Source organism: Symphodus melops, assembly GCF_947650265.1.
Source record: "Symphodus melops genome assembly, chromosome: 7".
Classification (NCBI taxonomy): domain Eukaryota; kingdom Metazoa; phylum Chordata; class Actinopteri; order Labriformes; family Labridae; genus Symphodus; species Symphodus melops.
This window is the reverse complement of record NC_136697.1, coordinates 19,053,466-19,061,389: the sequence shown is the minus strand read 5'-3', so window position 1 is coordinate 19,061,389 and position 7,924 is coordinate 19,053,466. Positions and strand designations below refer to the sequence as shown.

The following is a 7,924-nucleotide window of genomic DNA, read 5'->3' as shown; positions in this document are numbered from 1 at the left end:
TGTGATGCATTTAGTAAACTAAGAAAATAAAGCTTGCATGACGTTTTAGTGACGCAAGTAAATGTGACCTGTCTCGGCAGTTTGAATTGTGGGTACATTTCTGTACTTGCCTGTTTGCATGTGTGACAACATAAACCCTCAGTTGGGTAAAATACAATAAGCTGCTGGTAGTTGTGGGCTGCGTTACTTCAGTTTAATTTAAGAGACGGGTGAAGAGTTGAACAATAAGGATGCAATACCGTACTGGAGACTTGTTGATGTTTCCCATAGACTGTATAATTATTTACGGTTTAGGGTGTTTCCCCAGATGAGGGATAACGAGGACCGCGAGGAGGATCAAAGGACTTTCAGACCACGCTGCATTAATAATGTAAGTTACAGCGTCATGAGTTTAAAACTTTTTTAACTTCTTCTTTGCTTTCGGCAAACGTTAGCTTTTGCTAGCCTCCCAGGAGTTGTTCCGTTTCCATCTAATATAGTTTTTACTAGCCTACACTTGTTTTGTTGTCTGAGATAAAGTTTTAACTTGTTGACTTTTATATTGAATTGCTTTCTGTATTTAATACTTTTGTACATATTTAAATTGCTAACATTGTACAGAATTAATCCTACATTATGGCTAATGACATGGTAAGCCAATACAGTGATACGAAGGATACTCATATGTTCGGAATTGTTTGTTGCCACAAACATATTTGTATATTTAAATGGTGTTTTAAAAAAGGTACACCTCGGTGTATTTGATGCATTTCAAGGAATTCTTCTAATGGGAGCTTGAAGATGTTTTTTTTGGTGCAGAGCTTACTTTCCCCCAGTATCATTGTGTTTAGTTAAGGTCATTCCTGGTTCCAGCTTCATATTCAAGGCACAAACATAAGAGTGACTTCTCCTCATCTACTATAACCCTAAATTAGAAAGCAATGAGTATTTATCAGAAAAAAAACAGTTCTTTTAAATGTTGGCAAAAGCAATTTCCAGCTCAGTTCATTTTATGCAACTTTCAGTGCAGAAACATTACACACTTTGAATGCAGGCTTACCAAGAATCATTTTCAGAACATTCAGTGCCCACACATAAAAAATACAACTGACCACAAGTGAGCCATGTTATAAAAGGTCTCATTTATTAATTTATGACACAGCATATTGTTAATAAAACATCTGCTAAAAATAAAATAAACCTCACTCTTTAGATCCTGTGTTACAAGGGTATGGAATCGTGATCATTTTAAATCACAAAAGCTTCACTCAGACCCTCTTTGCATAGACTGCACCACCATTAGTCTCTCCCAGACACACACATCAGCTCAACAAGCCCCACACAGTACCAAGAACGAAACTGGCCTCATTTAATTTACTGTCCTCTGGAGTTTACTTACCCATGGGCCACTTGTGTTTGGATTCTACTATGTAAATGGAAGGTAAGAGCATGACTAATTACACTAATTGACCTGAACTCTATTTGAAAATGATAGTTTAGTTGTCACCCCGCTGCATATGCCAACTATTTAACAGAGAGTGCATTTTAAAGAGTCACCTCAAACTTTAAGAGGACATGACGCTACATATTTCTATTCCCTCCTCATGGTTTGTTTTTTCCCCATCAATGAAAAGATATTCTCCATATTTACAAGTTGAAGTCAAAACAAATAAAATATTCCAAACGATACACCATAATAGATTTATTTTGTTTCCTTCTAAATTGGTCCATATAGTAAATGTTGAAAAGAGCACAAGGTTATGAGCTATCTAGCTAGTCATCTCTGTTGCACTTCAAATTAACAAATGCAATAATCCCTACAAGTAATCCCTCAAGTAATCGCCATAATTAATCCTTCTTTGAGTTCATTTGAATGTCACTGTTTATTTACATAATCAAGTTTGGGAGAAAATGCTATAAACATGATGAAGGTGTTTTCTAATCGTGTGGTGAAACTGATTATTAAAGTGTCCCTCTCTTCCCATCATACAGTTAAAACGACACTTTCATTCAGCTTTTCTGTCCAGTAACAATAAATAGTTCCTATGACATGGGTGTTAAGAATATATTGAGAAAAATATGAGGTCACTCTGTTTAACCGTCCACCCATGTGGTGTTGACATTTCTTTTAAGTTTGACTAAAGTGAAAAAGAATTAATTCAATACTATTTGAACGTAGTTAAAAATTCCACCTTATGAACACACATAAAACTGGAAATATAGAAAGCCTCCTCACATCTCGTCGTCATAACCAGCGTCTGGATAAGTCTTTGCAGATGTTCAAGTGATAAACTGTTGATGTGGCACAAAAAGGTGAAAATCTGCTCTGTTGAAAGTCTTGACTAGAATTTCTTAAAAAGGGACAAGAGCTTCACGTTTCTTTGAGTTGTGTTGGTTATAGGGATGTCTGAGGATCAAGAGAAGAACAAAATCACTTAAAAACATTTGCTGATTGGCACATTTTGTGTCCATACAGTCTTTTTCAGGAAGTTTCTCCAAGTCGAGGTACTTCTTTAGGTCCACAGTTATTCAAGGAATCTTAAGATATCAAGTATGTCGCTCCGAGGGAGCTCTCTTATTTCACTATGGTCTACAGTTGTCCTCCACAGTGTCATATTTTGAACATTTTCCACTTCTCCTGTCCACCCATTTTAGGCCACAGTCTCGGCTAAGTGCAGCATCCCATCAGAGGGGGTAGAGCAGTGCTTGTCAAGTGGCGTATTTGAGTTTAGGTGTCTGTGAATTACATGAGATAGTGGAAAGAGAAGGAAACCCAGTGGTAGTCGCAGTGCCTTGGCTTTCCACAAACATGGGGTCCAGGCACGCAACTTTGGCAGCAAAGAAAGCGTGAATACAATGAAGGACGGCAAAGAGGTTTGAAAACTCCAGCTCCTGAAAGAAAGAGAGAGAGAAATCAATACGCAAGTCATACATGAGCAATTCATTTTCTTTGACCTTGCTGCTTTGAAATTCTTGTTGAGTAACTTTTCTCTTGACATCCAGCATTACATATCCCTCAAAGTGCTTTACCTTTGCTTCAATTGATTTGGAGTCTTGGTTTTGGAATAAAAACTTGATCTTGCTTTTTCCATCATCCGACGATCCTTTCAGCTGGGAGAACTTGTATCTCCACAGCACCGCCTGAAATGTAGAAATAACAGATATTGTGAGGCTGAATTTGAACTGTGAAACACCACAGTGCAACTATGAATCTTTATTTACTTTAATCTAATATGTGAATTCCTTTTTGTCATTTTTCCCATGAATAAATCATGTCTACGTCCACATGGATCCAGTGAGAAATGGAGAACGTCAGCAGATAGCAGTCCTTCTGAGATGTGAACATGTTATGGGAAATTTAACAAGCCACAGCAATTTCACCAGAAATAGCAGAGCTTCAGTGATTCAATTAGTGTCGAAGTGAATAAACAAAAGCTGCATGCTGAGCCAAACGACAGCCAGCTTCCAGACGGACTCCTCAGGTAGACAGCTGGCCGCCATGAATATGGATCTGTTTGATATGCTGCAATACTGTACCTGTAATCATTACGCCAACAGCAGTCTCATTAATAATACCTCAGGAAGTCATGTTCAACATACCATGCATATGACATCTCATGGTGATATGGGAGACAAATAGTAAAGTCGATATTCACGAGTGTCAGCCTCTCTTATCAGACTCTGTTCCTCATTATAGAGGTGATGACATCACAATCGCTCTCCTGTCAATCATAAGCACCTCATTTCAGAAAGGTTATTTAAACTTAATGGGGGAAAAAAAGTTAAAAGTCAATTTTGCTTCTTTGTGAGGTTAAATTTGAACGTGATAATTGTATGATAATTTAACGGAGATATAATTACTTTGCAACTTATAATTCATTTAAAAATGGCATTCATAAACTAGTTAGATTCCCTCCATGCAGATACAGGATTAAGACTTTAGCAAAATGCACATAATAAAATCTTACATTATTCATATTCATACGAGTTGTGCATTGTGGTATCAACACGTTTTTTTTGTTTGTTTTTTTTATTTCCCAATAGCAGATTTTAATTACAGAGTTATCCTGCCCAGTGTATTGTGTTTGATTTCAGTGTACATATGGATCTTGTTCTGTAAACAATACGCTGGCAACATTTTTACCGTCCTTGTGGGACATTGCTGCTTCACATTGCAGGAATTAGGGCCAAAATCTTAGAGAACAATATGGCAGCGCTTGTGTCCTGCTCATCCACATAATGTGCACCAGCGGAGTTGTCTGCATGGCTCGCAGACTTGGGGAAAGGCCAAAATGTACTGCAGGCCGGAGTGAGAGGTTTGTACTGGGGGGGGGGGGGGGGGGGAGCCGTCAAAACAAATGTGCTCATTCTCTCAAAATGCATACAGTGCAGAATAAGTTAGCAGCAGCAGAAAATAGAATAAGTGAGGCTGAGGCATTGTGATTGAAGTCCTCTCACTATGTGCAAAGGAATTGTCTGAAATCTCCCACTGAGAGGACGGTTTTTCCATACTCATATTGATGAGGAAGTCGCACACTCACCTTTGAAGCTGCATCAAAGCACACAAAGCCCATACTGAAGTCAACGGTAAGTCCCATGAGGTGGCTCTCCATGATACAGGCGTATGTTTTACACTGCAGAATGTGAGAACAAGATGTTACCCCCCCCAAGGACACAAAAGCCACTTTTGCTCAGCTGGAAAAGTCATATGAGCATTATCAATCTCTGTACTGAAACAACTGAGCCGGAACAGTGTGCTAGATTAGAATCGTCACTGTTTTCCTGCACATTGTTAAGACGCAGACCTGTATCCGCTCCACCTCCAGGAACGTAGCCATCTGAAAAGCCTTTTCCCAGGTCAACAGCTCGCTGTCCAGTTCCACGCTGAAGAACAGGTCCTCCCCTGTCTCCGTCTGGACGCTGAAGCAGTGCTTTCTCTTGTCCAGAAGGTCATTATCCTAAGATAAGACAGTGACGCTGGCATGCCGATCAGGTACAGATTGGCAGAGTGACAGAGAGATAACAAGAAGCAACAGCAATGCACTTTCTTGAAGCTAAAGCAAGCTTTACTTACTTTGACATCTAGCCAAGACTGATTACTGCGGCTTTAAGAGCATTCTGAATTCTTCTTCTGTGTTTCCTCAACCTTTACATTAGCTGAACCCCAAAGCCCTGATGTTTTTTTTATCTCGCTTTATGGAACCTGTGTAATAGGTATGGCAGTGCAGGTCAGCTTATGTCTAATTCAGTACATGAATCTGTATGAATAAGTTCAACAAAATGAGTTTCAAGATAATGAATTGCAGATAGATTCCCATCATCCAATTCCAAGTGATCTCGACCCTGCAGAAACGGCAACAACACAATCTGAACCCTGAGTATGTCAGTGGGAATAAAGGAGAACCAATTCAAACGAATCAGTGATTTATATAGATTAAGTATATTCCCTTAGTTGTTTTTCTCTTTATATTCTCCCCATGTAGCCAGAGTGAGGGTTTCTTATTCAAATGTAAGAAGGTATTGATATAGGAAAGGCTGCCTTACCTTTAAGATCTTGCACATTATCTCATACACAGTAAAGCTTTTCTCTGCCCTGGTCCAGTCCCATGTTGTCACCTGAAAATGTTTCATTGTTTTTAGTGCAGATAAAAACGCTGATATTGTCTTCAAACTTTGATTCTCAGGTTGTTTTCAGGCTATAAAAGGAAATAAAAAATACACTATATACAATTGTGCTAACACATGATAGTTGAATTCCCCCCCCGGGGGACAAATAAAGTTTTATGAATTGAATCGAATCAGCATATGGAAAAATCAAATTCCAGTGCTTGTCATTAATAGCAACTTTTGCGACGCTGTAAGTGGACAATAGTTTGAGGTTTAGCTCACAGTCAAGTATTGATGAATGGCTGTTGAGTTCAAAACTGTCGTCTTGCCGCATGAGAAAGAATATGTCTTGTAGGGAACTGTAGTCTTCAGTGATGAAGAGGTTTGTCACGTCGTCTGAACAAGCAGGCTGCGATATTACACCATCCACTCTAATTAGCATATTCCATTTATATCAGCATATTCAAGTTGAGCGGGCAATTTCAGTTATCTATCAATCTTTTCTCATCCCAAGTACCATCGACAGCATATCCCTCTAGTCATAATCACTTAAGTGGCTGGCAGAATGTAAACAGATTTAATGATCATCATCAATCAAGAGGAAGATCAATGCAGCACAAATGATTATGAGTGAGCTGCGTCCTTTTTTTTTCCAACAGGAAAGCATTTTATCCCGAGATAAAACATTAACATCAGATGAAAAATCTCCCGCGGAGTTGAATGACAGCTCAAACACAGAAGTTCAATGGTTCAGAGAAGTACGAAAACTGAATCCAAACTTACAGGAGGTGCTGAAAACTTGAAGAGTGATGAACCCCTCAAAGCGAGGAACTTTGGTGAATACATTCGGTCCTGAACGGAGTCCTGCTCCTTCTCATCGACCCAGCCCATATAGATAATCTATCGAAGAGCGGACAGACAGATGTAAACATGAGGCATGTGGTCCGTAAGAGCAGAGAGCAGGGATCATGGGAGACAGTGGGGATAGATATTGAAAAATGTGATATTCAGTCAATGTTGGGCTATTTCCCTGTGATTGACTGGTGAATTGTGAAGTGACTCTATAACAGCTGGGAAGTCAACAGTAAAGGCTGTGTATCGAGGATTCTAGCGCTCTTACTCGTCTGCACGACATTGAAACCAGATTTTGCAATATTTACCATCCTGTTTTTCTGCATTTTTTTCTTGGCAATGCTCATTTGGAAAAAGTGAAAAATAGTCTCTGTATAAAGAAGTTGTGCTAAATGTTCGGGGTTGTTAGCTTACATTCCAAAGCACGTCAGCCCAGTTTAACCAAAAAACGTCCAAGTTTTTCTTTTCCCCGATATGAAGTTTAATGGTTGCCTATTTAGTCCAGACTACATTTTTGAAATGTAAAATAAGCAGTGAGGAGGTTTTAAAGGTTAAGTATGCATGTGAGTCTGTTTTGGGTTCACCAACTATGCTAGATTATTACACCGATGCAAAAATCCAGTTTTATCAGTCAGCTCTGTTCATTGATTTGTAAAATTGCCCATGATGGTCTCCTGTAAACAGAGTTACATGTAGAAAAAACATCATGCAAAATCTTGTTGTTTCCCAATAATTATAGAAATGTTTCCATCCCCTACACAAAGTCACACTGTATTAACATTTTGGCTGTTCAGTATTCAGGAGGAAAAAAGAGACTAAGCCAGCAGGGAGGTGAATAGAAAGAAGGGAAAGCGTCAACTTCAAATGCTCTGAGATTTAAGACATCAACTGAATCTCAACATCAGCTCTCATTAAACTCAGGGGTGATTGTAGCCAAACTAAAATGTTCACTTGTTTTTCAGTTTTTTGACTGACGGCAAAAAATAGCAAGTGAAAGATTCGGGGCAAGTAGAAACCCAGATAAATATGTAAGAAAAAAGGAAACCCTGCAGTCACATTAGCTTCACATGTTTAGACTGAAAGATGACACAGCCAGTTTAATGACTGAAGTTATTTTTCTGATCATTTCTCAGTGGACTTTAATGATGCAAAAAATCATACTCGTGTTGCAATAGTTGGTAAGACATTTACGTGTCCTTTCTCTGACTGACTGACCTGGTTGCACTTACCTTTTGATTTTTAAGATAGCCACAAGATTCAAGAATAATAGTCAAAGTAAAAAGAAAATTACCTGCTGGTTAACTGGGAAGTTCCGGTTAATCTTCTTAACCTGTTAAATTTAACGAGAACATCAATACCTCGTTAAAGTTTCTCCTGCTAACAATGACATAATTACTGTAGACTTTACGATCATTGTTTGATCCAGTAGGTAATCACTGACAATCCATCAAGGGACGAATAAACTGAATCCCAGTATCCACGCGAA

The 7,924-nt window shown here is 38.8% G+C and overlaps 1 protein-coding gene across 1 annotated transcript in view; it reads right to left on the bottom strand.

Moving 5' to 3' along the window:
• Positions 1-2,098: 2,098 nt before the first annotated feature.
• sntg1 (syntrophin, gamma 1) overlaps positions 2,099-7,924 on the bottom strand; it is a 28,145-nt gene continuing 22,319 nt past the window's right edge. The window contains exons 13-19 of the mRNA XM_079347455.1: positions 7,730-7,768; positions 6,370-6,486; positions 5,524-5,595; positions 4,785-4,937; positions 4,521-4,613; positions 3,010-3,120; positions 2,099-2,871 (exon numbers count right to left, since the gene is read on the bottom strand). Coding sequence (XP_079203581.1) covers positions 2,689-2,871; positions 3,010-3,120; positions 4,521-4,613; positions 4,785-4,937; positions 5,524-5,595; positions 6,370-6,486; positions 7,730-7,768 — 768 coding nt within the window. The 3' untranslated portion in view covers positions 2,099-2,688. The remainder of the gene's footprint in view (positions 2,872-3,009; positions 3,121-4,520; positions 4,614-4,784; positions 4,938-5,523; positions 5,596-6,369; positions 6,487-7,729; positions 7,769-7,924) is intronic.